We start from the raw sequence: 14,056 nt of genomic DNA, 5'->3' as shown, positions 1-14,056 counted from the left end.
GGTCTGAATTTATTGGGCTTTACAATGAACACTAATTAATGACACTTAATTCAGGCGTACCGTAAATTCTAGAGTTAATATTTAAAGTTTGATGAGGAATGATCCAAATTACAATGGGGACTGGTTCAGTCTTTTTCTGTTGCCTTTGTGCCTAATAAAAGAAACCCAAAGGCAAAGCTGTCTAAGAAAGGGAGTCATGGAGCACATTCCCCAATGATTCCATCAGCAGGTTGGTTGGGTTATAATATTGTCCTTGGCAGAAAATCTGCAGTTAAGCTAAACTTAGAAAATAGCTAAAGTTTTTTAAAAAGGAATAAAAGTAGATCTCATAGGAAATTAAGTCTGGCATCCTATATTAAGGCAGTTGTTCTTACATTACTCCTTTCTTTAAAAGGTTATTAGCCATGCTACTTCAATGATCTGTAGATTCCATTATTCCATGGTAGGTATGTTCTACCAGGGGTGGATTCCAGCAGTCGCTATTGCCGGTTTGCTCATGGCTGCGCCGTGCACACTTGAAGTGCAATGCATGCACATGCGCAGTGCAATTTAAATTGCTCTGCGCATGCGCAGAAACAAAAACCAAGATGGAGAACTGGTTTGGGGACATGGCAGGCCTGGGTTGCTGCCGGTTCCAGAGACCCAGGCTGTCAAACCATTACCAGTTAAAGCCGAACTGGGCCGAACTGGTAGGAACCCACCACTATATATCTTGTTGATGAAAGATCTTTAAAGTAATCTAGCATAGAAAGACTTGACAATCCTCAGAAAAGCATTCCAAATCTGTATCTGAATTATTATTTTACTACCGTATTTTTTGGAATATAAGACGCACCGGAGTATAAGACGCACCAAGGTTTTGAAGAGGCAAACTTTAAAAAAAAAAGTTTTTGCACTCTGGAGGCCTCCCAAAACAGCCCGTTTTTTGCAAAAAATGACCCCATTTTTTTCCAAAAAAGGGCATGTATAGCCTTTAGGAGGCTTGTAGAGTGCTCCTGAGGGGGTGCCCCCCCCAAATGAGCAGAAAATAGCCCATTTTGTCAAAAAAAATGGCATGTATAGTCTTTAGGAGCCTTGTAGACTGCTCCTGGGGCTGGGGAGGGCAAAACTGAGCAAAAGAAGGTCCATTTTTCGCTCATTTCTGCGCTCCCCAGCCCCCAGGAGTAGTCTGCAAGGCTGTTAAAGGCTATGCATGGCTATTTTGGTGAACGGGGTGGAGTTTCGGGAGGCAAAAAATGCAGTATTCAGTATATAAGCCGCACCCAGATTTTCAGCCTCCTTTTTGAGGGGAAAAAGTGCGACATACTCCGAAAAATATGGTATTTATCTGTGGGAGGCAACCCTAGTGTGAGTTATCATCTTTTTTTTCTATGTTTTTACTTGATGTGGAAACCAGTTGGCCTGAAAAATATGTACTGTCATCACTGGTAAAATTCATATGATCTCAGAAAAGTATACATGTAGCTATTTTCATGGATGGCGGGGGGGGGGGTGGGTGTTGCCTGGCATATTTTGGGATAGTTACATACTTTACAGGAGTACTTTCTAATACTTTCTAGATTTGGCCCCAAAGACAAATCAGAACAATGAAAAGAGAGAAAGAAAGAGAGAAGATGGAAAATATTTGGACAAGATCTTGTGATACAGTATATCTAATCACCTTTCTTATAGCCATTTGAAGGAAGTTACTTCATTGGTTGTACAGTCCTTTTGATATTCCTTAATAACTATTAAGGATAAGAGGCTGTAAACTACAGACCAGAAGAATCACCTCCTGGTCTCTTTTACTTATCAGTTGTGAGAGGCTAAAGTACCCAGAAACGGTCCAGAGTAGCTCATATTATCAGGAAATATATGATATAGTTCTAAAGAACTTTTACTTGAGGTTATCCCAAGATTCAGTGCAATATAAATTTACGGGAACTCAAAATAGGCATATTAGTTCCCTTTCATATTTGAATTTGTGTAAAATTGATAAGGCCATTATTAGAAAACAAACAGAGCCAAGGGAAATTAAGTTTATCTTTTAACAGTCAATATTTACTAAAGGGAGTTAAGGAAAAATGACTAATTTCAGAAACATCATGGAATATTACTTCAACATATGATTACTGCAGCAAGATTACTATATACACAACAACAGAAAGATTCAGCACTACCCTTCATAAAAGAATCATCATCTTCATTTAACGACCCCATAATCCCTTGCGGGGTGGAGTCTGGCAACTAAATGGAGCTAGTAGAATGTTTTAATGGCCAGATGCCCTTCCTGTCACCAATACGGAGTTCTGTTCAGCGGTTACGTATATTCTTAGTGTGCCCAGAGAGAGAAATATCCGCCTCTACCTAGGATCAAACAGTCATGAAAGAATGACTGGTGAAATTGACAGAACCCACTGAGGTTGTCAAATTGACATATATATATTTTTTGAGAAACTTCATTATTGACATTCATAAATGACTGGAAATCCCCTTCCTTTTGTGTAAAAAAGGAATTTATTATAACTTATGATTTTGATGCTTAGAAGGAACAGGATATAGAAAGAAAGGAATTACAGGTAATGACCACAATGGGACTGCAACATTCATCATTAAGCAATATGGTTATTTAGTGAGCCATGCCTCATTTGATGACTTTTTGTTTTTGCTGAAGTTGTTAAGTGAATCACTGCACTTATTAAGGAAATCCAGCTTCCTCCATTGTCTTCGCTTGACAGAAGCCCCGGGAAGGTTATAAATGTTGATCACATGACCCAGGGACATTACAACCCTCAAAATACATGTCAATTGGCAAGCACTCAAATTTTGATCATATGACTGCAGGGATGATGTGTCAGTCATAAGTGTGAGGACCATTTGTAAGACTTTTTAAAGCACCAATGTAGCTTCAGAAGGTCATTAAGTATTGGTTGTGAGGAATACCTGTGTGATGAAATCCTGGAGAGAAAGGTTTGAATTGTATGTATAACTGACACGAGGAAGATTAAAAGCCATTTCTTTTATTTTTGCATGTGTGTGTGTGTGTGTGTGTGTCTGTCTGTCTGTCTATCTGTCTTTCTGCATCTGTCTGTGTGCCTACATGTAATTTTTCTTTTCTTTTCTTTTTCTATCTTCTTTTCTGTTTTTTTTTCTTTTTCACATTTTTTCACTGTACCTTTTTAATGTATTTCTTGTTACCTATGTAAATTAGTTTAATAAAAAAACTTTTTTTTTTTAAAAAAAAGGAGAGATCAACTATGACAGCAGGCAAGACACGAATGTCCACTTTCATTTACTCCTTTGAGTAAAAGCTTCCATTTCAGGGGTGATGTTTTGCTCATTCTCCTTTTTACGCTTGAGGTGTAAAAACACGAATCCCAGAATGATACCTAAACAAACAAACAAACAGGAAAACACATTTGAATGTTATTCAACCCAGTTTTTCTCAACTAGAACCCTCTAGATCTGTGATGGCGAACCTATGGCACGCGTGACAGAGGTGGCATGCAGAGCCCTCTGTGTGGGCACACGCACTGTTGCCAGATGCTCTTCCAGGCTCCATCATGTGCATGGGTGCCACACAGCTGGTCCATTGTGCAGGAACACTGGCCAGCTGCTCTCTTCTGGGTCGCGGCCAGAGGTGGGTTCCTGCCAGTTCTAACCTCTGCTATAGAAGAGGTTCCACAAATCTACAGTGCCGTTTAGGACCGGTTCCAGCTCCCTCCCCCTCCCGTCCGTCTGCACATCATCAAGATGAAGAGCAAGAGGAGGAATTCTGGGAGTTGAAGTCCACAAGTCTTAAAGCTTGTTTGAACACCCCTGGGGGGTTTCTAAAAGGTTAGGGGTGCAAGGCTCTTGTAACTTGAAGGTTTTAAGACTTGCATGCTTCAAATGCCAGAGTTTCTGAGCCAACATTTTGATTACTAAGCAAGAGCGTTGTTAAGTGAGTTTCACCACATTTTACAAGTTGGCCATGCCCACCCAGTCACATGGCCGGCAAGCCACTCCCACCTGGTCACATGGCCAGCAAGCCACTCCCAAAAAGCAGGTCACGCCTATAGAAGAGGGTCTAAAAAATTTTTAAATCCACCACTGGTCACAGCACACACATGTGCAGCAACTGGCCAACTGGTCTTCATGCATGCACCCACTGCAACCCAGAAGAGAACAGCTGGCTGGTGTGCATGCATGTGATGGAACCCGAAAGAGCAACTGGCCGCCACGCATATGCACACTGGCCAGCTCCTCTCTTCTGGGTTCTGCCGCTCTGGCCTGCCCGCATACGCATGTGCTCACGCCACACTCCAGTTTCAGCACTCGGTGTCAAAAAGGTTAATCATCACCGCTCTAGTTGCATCCTGCCTTTTCTCCTGATAGTTTAGTTTATGGCCTGTGCTGGCTGGGGATCATGGGTCTCGTCACCTAAGACATCTAAGAGGTGCTAGGTCCAGGAAAGCTGCTTTACGCAAAACCATACTTTGCAACCATGCCACAAACAAAATATTATTTCCACAGCGCTTATACTGTATGTGCTTACTCAATTAAAATCTCATTGTGTTCAATAGAGCATATTCTCCATTAAGTGGGTCCCAAAATAACCTTAACAATTGTCAGAGCTACACAGATTTCAGGAAGGCACCTTTAATACCAGTCTGGGACTAAATACAAAATCTTGGAAATGGTAGGAGGAATGTCTCACTCCTGGTTCATTAAGACAGAGTCTGTGAATGATTCAGAGCATTTCTTCCTAAATTTCTTGTAACTTGAGCTGAGTTTATGAGATACGCTGCCCATAAACCTGCCTTCTCTTTCCTGTGTTTTTCTGTCTAGTCTTCCTCCTTTCTCTTCCTCCAATTTCTCATAACAATGCAATCTTATTGTTCGTGTGTGCTGCTGCACACTGCTGTGAGCCAGCAGTGTACAGCAGCTGCCAAAAAAGCCAACACAGTTCTAGGCTACATAAACAGGGAGTTAGAATCAAGATCACGTGAAGTGTTAATACCACTTTATAATTCCTTGGGAAGGCCACATTTGGAATACTGCATTCAGTTTTGGTCGCCACAATGTAAAAAAGATGTGGAGACTCTAGAAAGAGTGCAGAGAAGAGCAACAAAGATGATTAGGGGACTGGAGACTAAAACATATGAAGAACAGTTGCAGGAATTGGGTATGTCTAGTTTAATGAAAAGAAGGACTAGGGGAGACATGATAGCAGTGTTCCAATATCTCAGGGGTTGCCACAAAGAAGAGGGAGTCAAACTATTCTCCAAGGCACCTGAGGGTAGAACAAGAAGCAATTGGTGGAAACTAATCAAGGAGAGAAGCAACTTAGAACTAAGGAGAAATTTCCTGACAGTTAGAACAATTAATCAGTGGAACAAGTTTCCTCCAGAAGTTGTGAATGCTGGAAGTCTTTAAGAAGATGTTGGATAGCCATTTGTCTGAAATGGTATAGGATTTCCTCCCTAGGCAGGGGGTTGGACTAGAAGACCTCCAAGGTCTCTTCCAAATCTGCTATTGTATTGTATTGTATTGTATTGTATTGTATTGTATTGTATTGTATTGTATTGTATTGTATTGTATTGTATTGTACTGTACTGTACTGTATTGTATTGTATTATTAACAATCACTTGGGATTAATCTAAATGATATCAATGAGTGTTGTCTCCTAAGAATCATATATTAAATGTACTATAATATGGTCTTAAATCAGGGTTTGAATGGGCTCATATATTGCCTAAGTACATTGTATTCTCCAGACAAAGCTCAGAATCTTTTATATGGTTATTTTTGTAACCATATGAAGTCAACTCTCAATGATCAGTTTAATGCTTCCGAATATAGTGGTGTGTTTCTCTGTTTTTAGAAAATTAATTACAACTAGGTAATTTTATTTTATTGTTCTTAATTTAAACATGAACCTAGTTAGGAGGCAGTCAAACTTGAAAAGCTAAGCAGAATCAAACCTGATCAGTAAGAAAACTACAGCATAACATCTTCTTCACCAAAGTTGCAAGGGCCTAGTGGGCCTGGAACTGTCCTCATACAAACACAATTGTGTTCTACAACTGAGCAGTAATCCTTCCATAGAAATCAGCATCTGTCATTTTTTTCTACAACCAGCACAACTGTGAAGGCCATTTTGGAGGCCCAAATTACTAGTATCATTTCATCAGTGTAACCATTTCTTCCATGAATGGCAGCTTACACTAGTAATTACCTAGTAAAGTAATTGCCAAACACTTCCCAGGAGTCCAGAACTTATGCAAACCTTATGATAGTGGCTAAAGGACAATGTCATGCAAACATCCACCACGACAGATGTACTATAGCAGTCATGGCGAATCTTTTAGACACCGAGTGCCCAAACTGCGCACCCATGCCCCAACTACGCACCCATGCCCCAACTGAAAGGTGCGCACGCATGCACGGACATGCGTGCATGCGCAGCAGAGATCCAAAAATCAACTGGCTGGCAGGAGGCAGGGCATCCCAACACCGGCAGTGCGGCAAGAGGTAAGATCTTTTTCCTTCGTGAGCTTTTGTTTTGTCGTTTTTAGGGAAACAGAAGCTCACAAAAGAAATGTCACGGAGATCTGACCTTGAACGACGATGCACATACCAGCAGAGAGAGCTGTATGCCACCACTGGCAAGCCTGCCATAGATTCGCCATCACAGCACTATAATGTTGTGCCAGATTTACCCAGATTTGTACCATAGATAAGATAAGAGGAAGTAGAAATTGACAGAAATAGCTAAAGATGTTCTTTTGGGTGATTTCCGAAAGACACCACGTGTTCTCGGATGACTTGGGATCTTGGGTGCTTTTCCTGGTGACTTCCCATGACTCTGAATCCCTGACTCAGCAAGTACATGAGGCAAGGAGATCCTTCTGCACGAATACTGTGTCATCAGGGTCAACAATACTAGCGCTGTGTTCTGGAATTGCAGTTATTTTATCTGCATTTCTCGATTGGCTAAGAGCCAAACTGTGAATCATTTACCCAGCACAATAACTGCAGGGTTGAGGAAAGTGAAAATATATCTCTTTATTTATGATAAAAAATAAGGGTCTCTCTGTTAGCAAAGAGCTGGGGGAAACAGTGAGCAGGACTGCCATTCTATTTTTATGCCTCAGGACATAGGAAATTCAAAACAGAAATAAAATGGTTGGTTACAAATTTCGTATCAATACAGCATGTGTGTAAGTGATGCGGTTCAGCATGGTAAGTACATGTGGACATCGTGCTGTTCAGGTGTTCTTAGGTAAAGGTAAAGGTTCCACTCACACATATGTGCTAGTCGTTCCCGACTCTAGGGGGCGATGCTCATCTCTGTTTCAAACCTGAAGAGTCAGTACTGTCCAAAGACGTCTCCATGGTCATGTGTTCAGCATGACTAAATGCCGAAGGGGCACGGAACGTTGTTACCTTCCCACCAAAGGTGGTTCCTATTTTTTCTACTTGCATTTTTACATGCTTTCGAACAGCTAGGTTGGTAGAAGCTGGGACAAGTAACAGGAGCTCTCTCCATTACACTGTGCTAGGGATTCAAACCACTGAACTGCTGACCTTTCTGGTCAACAAGCTAGCATTTTAGCTACTGAGCCACTGTGTCCCATGTTCTTAGCATGACCCATATACCATATAGACCTCTGCTTGTCCCTCAACGCAAGATGCAGCAAGCTTTTAGGTACTGTCCTAACCACATCCTCTGCATCTAACTATGGTTTCTCTTTAGGGTCCGCTTTCAGCCTTCCTTGCCAAGTGAGTAAATCTTGTTCTGACCTAACTACGCTGCTGGCAGCTTCCTGTTCTGAGTTCCTACGCAGACAAGACAAAACCAGATTGAAAAAAAAATGAATATTTTCCTTTTTCAAAGAAAGTGCTTTCAAGATTGGGGTCTCGGGCCCTCAAGCTCATTGCTTTTGCTTATTTCTTGTAACTCTTGATGATTTCAAGAGTTTCTGGCCAAGAAATAGAAATAAAATGAGTCTATGGTCGTTCTTGCTTTCAGACATGGAATTGACAACTGGATCTACCACTCAGGCAAATATTAAAATAGGCCTGTTTTATGTAATTCATGAATTATAAATATTTTTCCTCTAAAAATCCAAATCTTGGCTAACTCAATCTATTTTCACAAGTTCTATCTGTATAAAACATATCTATAGTCTAAATATTATTATTTTTTATTCATATATTGAAAGGGCAAATTCTTTAATAGCGCCATCAGTTTTTAAGTGTTTTCAAATTCCCCAAGAATTCTCATTTCATCTCCAGGAAAGGGACAAAGTACAGTGTATCCTACTATTATCAAACTGTCTTGCCCAGGCTAAACACAATAACTATTATCCAACTGTAGAAAGTTGGCACTTGGAGAATAAATTAATAGAGTCAAGATGAAACATTTAGACATCTACAGATATAAGCAAGATGTTACAATACAGAATAACAGAGTTGGAAAGACCCTATATTATTCTGCACAAATGGCTGTCCAATCTCTCCTTATTGCCTACCTAGTGTTATATATTGTCCAGAAAATGCTATATTATTTTGCAAACTTTGTATTGCAGTGGTATTAGATACTGGTATCTACTACAGTGGTTTCCACCAAGGTCCTCTGTTCCAGCGGGAACAGAGGTTTAATCCTATTGGTTGACAGCTCCCTATAAAAAGGCTGCTGTCAGACTCAACCTTCACTGGATTGTTCTTACTTGTTGTACTTTAATAAAGAGCTGTTGTTGCCTTTAGCCTTGTGTGCCTTTCCATTACCCAATCTAACAAGTAATATCAGTTTCTTCTATAGAAAAGAATACAGGTAGTCCTCAACTTACAAGAGTTCATTTAGTGACTGTTCAAAGTCACAACATCACCAGTGGTGGGTTGCTAATTTTTTTACTACCCCTTCAGGTGTGGTCCCATGCGTGCTTGTCCGTGTGATACTTCTGCACATGCACAGAAGCATCTGGATGGGCGGGCGGAGCCTCCCGCCGCTGCTACTTCCGGTTCGCCCGATCCGGGCCGAATCGGGAGCAACCCACCTCTGTTTTTCATAGTTATGATTTTTCCAGCATCCCGATGATCATGTGATCAAAATTCAGATGCTTGGCAACTGTTTCATATTTAAAACCGTTGCTGTGTCCCAAGATCATGTGATCCCCTTTTACGACTTTCTGTCAAGCAAAGGCAATGGGGAAGAGAGATTCACTTAACAACTGGGTTACTAACTTATCAACTGCAGTCCTTCACCCAACAACTGTGGCAAAAAAGATCATAAAATGAAGGAAAGCTCACTTAACTGTTTCAATTAACAACATAAATGTTGGGTTTAATTATGGTCATAAGTTGAGGACTACCTGTATATGAATCTCAGGGCTAAAAAGTGAAGTTCTTGTGCTCTCTGAGTCTGGTTGTTTGCTCGCAGATGTTTCACTACCATCTAGGAAATATCATCCGTTGATGTTACCTACCATCAAACGGAGGATGTTACCTAAATGAGTAATGAAACATCTGCTAGCAAACAATCAAGAGAGCACCAAGAATTCCATATCAGCTTTTGCCACTTTATTGCTCTCTTATTCCTCCCGCAATTATCATTGCCATTGCATGAAACAAAACAATGGATGGAAACAATGGGTGGAAACTCTAGTGTAGCTTCTAGTAATCAGACCTAATAACAACCATATGATTAAAACATATGAAGAACAGTTGCTGGAATTGGGTGTGTGATGTATGTCTAGTTTGATGAAAAGAGATGACTTGATAGCAATGTTCCAATATCTCAGGGGTTGTCACAAAGAAGAGGGAGTCAAGCTAGTCTTCAAAGCACCTCAAGGCAGGACAAGAAGCAATGGGTAGAAACTAATCCAGGAGAGAAGCAATTTAGAACTAAGGAGAAATTTCCTGACAGTTAGAACAATTAATTAGTGGAACTGCTTGCCTCCAGAAGTTGTGAATGCCCCAACACTGGAAGTCCTTAAGAAGATGTTGGATAGCCATTTGTCTGAAATGATATAGGGTTTCCTGCCTAAACAGGGGGTTGGACTAGAAGACCATCAAGATCCCTTCCAACTCTATTATTCTATTTTATTCTATTCTATATAAGCCCCATAGACATTAATTCATCTCTTGAGAGGTATATCAATTAATAATATAGGGTTTCCTGCATGAGCAGGGGGTTGGAGTAGAAGACCTCCAAGGTCCCTTCCAGCTCTTTTAGTCCATATTCTGTATTTAATACAAACACTTACCTATAACTAGCAGAACACCAACAAGTATGCCAATTGTTGCTCCTACTGTTGGCGATGGATTTGGATTGTTGATTTCCACATAACACCTGTCACTGACACATCTGCACACATTCACTATAATAAAAAACATCCATCCATTATAAGACAAACTCTAACACAGTGTTTCTCAACCTTGGCAACTTGAAGATGTCCGGACTTTAACTCCCAGAATTCCCCAGCCAGCGAATGCTGGCTGGGGAATTCTGGGAGTTGAAGTCCGGACATCTTCAAGTTGCCAAGGTTGAGAAACACTGCTCTAGCATGTGCCATAATAAAAAGACAATTTTGAAAGCATAATGAGTAACATTTTCGCTGTATACCTTTCAGAGTGACAACATCTTTCATTGGTGGCCTTCCATTGTCATTAATTCTCACAAGTACATCATAGACATTTTGTTCAAGTTTCAAGTTCTTTGGGGTAATGCTACCATGTTTGCCTGGCAAAACAAATAGGATGATGATATTGTGATTATTATAATGCTCATAATAACTAGCAAAAATTAAATAATTTAATTTAAAGAATTAAAGAATTAAAAGGTCTTCATTTTCTGGTCACATCCAAACAAATATCAAATCTTCACTGGCTCACTGAGTACAATATGGCTGAATTCAGCACTCATTTAGTTATTTTTATATATAAAGATTTGTAGCCTATTGGAAGTCTATTAATCTTCCAATGCATATTTTTTACCCACATAGGTTAACAACGTTTAGATTTAGTACAATTGTTAAGTGTTTAAGAGAAAAGATAGAAAAAGAAATACAATATCAAAACATTGACAAAAACAATGACAAAAATATTTAGTAATATTTAATAAATATTATCAAACTAGTGGAAGCAGGACATTGTAACTTCTAAAATTGATGTTGCCTATGGAGAGAATACCTTCTAAAAAAAACCTCAAAGGCTGTTACCGGTAGATGCAATACCAATAGAGAGGATGTTAACCAGGCTTCCAAAGGTAATTCCACAGTTTAATAGCAGCTAATGAAAAGAACTTGTCTTTTCTCTTGTCTCAATTAAACATACATCTGCTAGGTTGAGAGAGAAGGGAGTAGCTGGCAAGTCTTAGGAAACAGGCAGAAAAGCGTTAAACTTTTGGGCTGGCCAAGTCAGAAATTGCCATTTATCTATCTATCATCTATCTATCTATCTATCTATTTATCTATCTATCTATCTATCTATCTATCTATCTATCTATCTATCTATCTATCTATCTATCTATATCTATCATCTATCTATTATCTCTATCCCTCAATCTCTCTATCATCTCTCTATCATCTATCTCTCTATCTATCTATCATCTATCTCTCTATCATCTATCATCTCTCTCTCTTTATCTATCTATCTATCTATCTATCTATCTATCTCTATCTATCTATCTATCTATCTATCTATCTATCTATCTATCTATCTAGATAGATAGATAGATAGATAGATATACATATATATATATAATCTATCATCTCTCTATCTCTCTATCATCTCTCTCTCTATCTCTCTCTATCATCTCTCTCTATCTATCTATCATCTATCTATCTCTATCATGTCTCTCTCTCTCTCTCTATCATCTCTCTCTATCTATCTATCATCTCTCTATCATCTATCTCTCTATCATCTCTACCTATCTCTATCTTTCTATCTATCTCTCTATCTATCTCTCTATCTATCATCTCTCTATCTCTCTATCATCTATCTATCTCTCTATCATCTCTCTCTCTATCTCTATCTCTCTCTATCATCTATCATCTATCTATCTCTCTATCATCTCTATCTATCATCTATCTATCTATTTATCTATCTATCTATCTATCTATCTATCCATCATTATATCTATCATCTATCTATCTATCATCTCTCTATCATCTATCTATCTATCTATCTATCTATCTATCTATCTATCAATCATATATCTATCTATCATCTATCTCTCTGTTTATCTATCTATATCTATATCTATATCTATATCTATATCTATATCTATATCTATATCTATATCTATATCTATATCTATATCTATATCTATATCTATATCTATATCTATATCTATATCTATATCTATATCTATATCTATATCTATATCTATATCTATATCTATATCTATATCTATATCTATATCTATATCTATATCTATCTATCTATCTATCTATCTATCTATCTATCTATCTATCTATCTATATAATCTATCTATCATCTCTATCTCTATCCCTCAATCTCTCTATCCCTCAATCTCTCTATCATCGATCTATCTCTCTATCATCGATCTATCTCTCTATCATGTCTCTCTATCTCTCTATCATCTCTCTCTATCTATCTATCTATCATCTATCTATCTATCATCTATATCATCTCTATCTATCTCTCTATCTATCTCTCTATCTATCTATCTCTCTATCTATCATCTATCTATCATCTCTCTATCTCTCTATCATCTCTCTATCTCTCTATCATCTCTCTCTCTATCTCTCTCTCTATCATCTATCTCTCTCTATCACTATCATCTATCTATCTATCTATCTATCTATCTGTCTATCATCTCTCTATCATCTCTCTCTCTCTCTCTACCTATCTATCTACCTATCATCTATCTATCTATCTATCTATTATATATATATCTATCTATCATCTCTCTCTCTATCATCTCTCTCTCTCTCTATCTATCTATCTATCTATCATCTCTATATCTCTATATCTATCATCTATCTATCATGAAGGACTTTAAAGGTGATTACCGACACCTTGAATTGCACAGGGAAGCAAAGCAGCAGCCAGTGCAGCTCACAGAGCAGGGGTGTTACATGGGCTGACTTTGAACCCCCAAGAACTGCTTGCACTGCCACATTCTGCACCAGGTGTAGGTTCCAAATGCTCTTTGTGGATAGTCCCATGTTACAATCATCCAAACGTGAGATGACTGGGGCCCAAATATCTGAGCCTCAGTCTACAATCTTTCTTGCCACACTAGTTAAGTGAATCACTGCTGGCTTTCCCATTGACTTTGCTTGCCAGAAGGTCGCAAAAGGGAATCGCATCGTCCCAGGATACTGCAATCGTCATAAATACATGTCAGTTGCCAAGTATCCAAATTTTGATCACATGAACATGAGGAAACTGCAATGGCTGATGCTGTAACTTTGAACAGTCACTAAATGAGCTGTTGTAAGTCTAGGACAGTGGTGGGTTACGACCGGTACGCCCTGGTATGGGTGTACCGGTGCCTGCCGGGAACACCAGGTACCGTTCCGGTACAGTGCTCCGGAGGACTCACCAGCCTGCGCTCCTTACCCTTATTTGAGGTTTATACGGAACATATGGCGCCTGAGCAATGCTCCACCGAGCAGCTGGAGCGTCGTGGGCGGTAAGTACACATACACATGCTGTGCGTATGTGCATGTGTGCTGCACGCATTCATGTGGTGGATGCCAGCCCCATTGCACCGTACCAGTTGCAATGGGATCCAGAACCCACCATTGGTCTAGGACTACCTGTATAACAGATGTAGGTGTCACTCTGGGCAGTTCGGATCTTATCAGAAATGGCCCAATTTAAGTGGGCAAAAGATGTTTTGGCTTTAGCAGTAATCTCAGTTTTCAGACACGAAGCACAAATTCCTAACCTGATTCCTTAAGAGGACTATCCTAAGACAGTAAGAGATGCACTCACATACGTAAAAACCATAAGAAATAAATGTGCTCATTCAACTAGAAGAAAGTAAAAAGTAATTCAAATGTATCCTAAAACAAAGGAGATAAGAAATTCTAAATGAAGATTGTCTCCAGCTTA

The 14,056-nt window shown here is 39.3% G+C and overlaps 1 protein-coding gene across 1 annotated transcript in view; it reads right to left on the bottom strand.

Moving 5' to 3' along the window:
* Positions 1-3,074: 3,074 nt before the first annotated feature.
* CDH17 (cadherin 17) overlaps positions 3,075-14,056 on the bottom strand; it is a 50,520-nt gene continuing 39,538 nt past the window's right edge. Inside the window, exons 16-18 of the mRNA XM_087706858.1 lie at positions 10,593-10,709; positions 10,234-10,347; positions 3,075-3,368 (exon numbers count right to left, since the gene is read on the bottom strand). Coding sequence (XP_087562984.1) covers positions 3,268-3,368; positions 10,234-10,347; positions 10,593-10,709 — 332 coding nt within the window. The 3' untranslated portion in view covers positions 3,075-3,267. The remainder of the gene's footprint in view (positions 3,369-10,233; positions 10,348-10,592; positions 10,710-14,056) is intronic.

Source organism: Thamnophis sirtalis, unplaced genomic scaffold (genome assembly GCF_051295495.1).
Source record: "Thamnophis sirtalis isolate CommonGarterSnake01/CBP01778 unplaced genomic scaffold, rThaSir2_p1.2 scaffold_2, whole genome shotgun sequence".
Taxonomy (NCBI): domain Eukaryota; kingdom Metazoa; phylum Chordata; class Lepidosauria; order Squamata; family Natricidae; genus Thamnophis; species Thamnophis sirtalis.
This window is presented reverse-complemented; position numbering and strand designations above follow the sequence as displayed.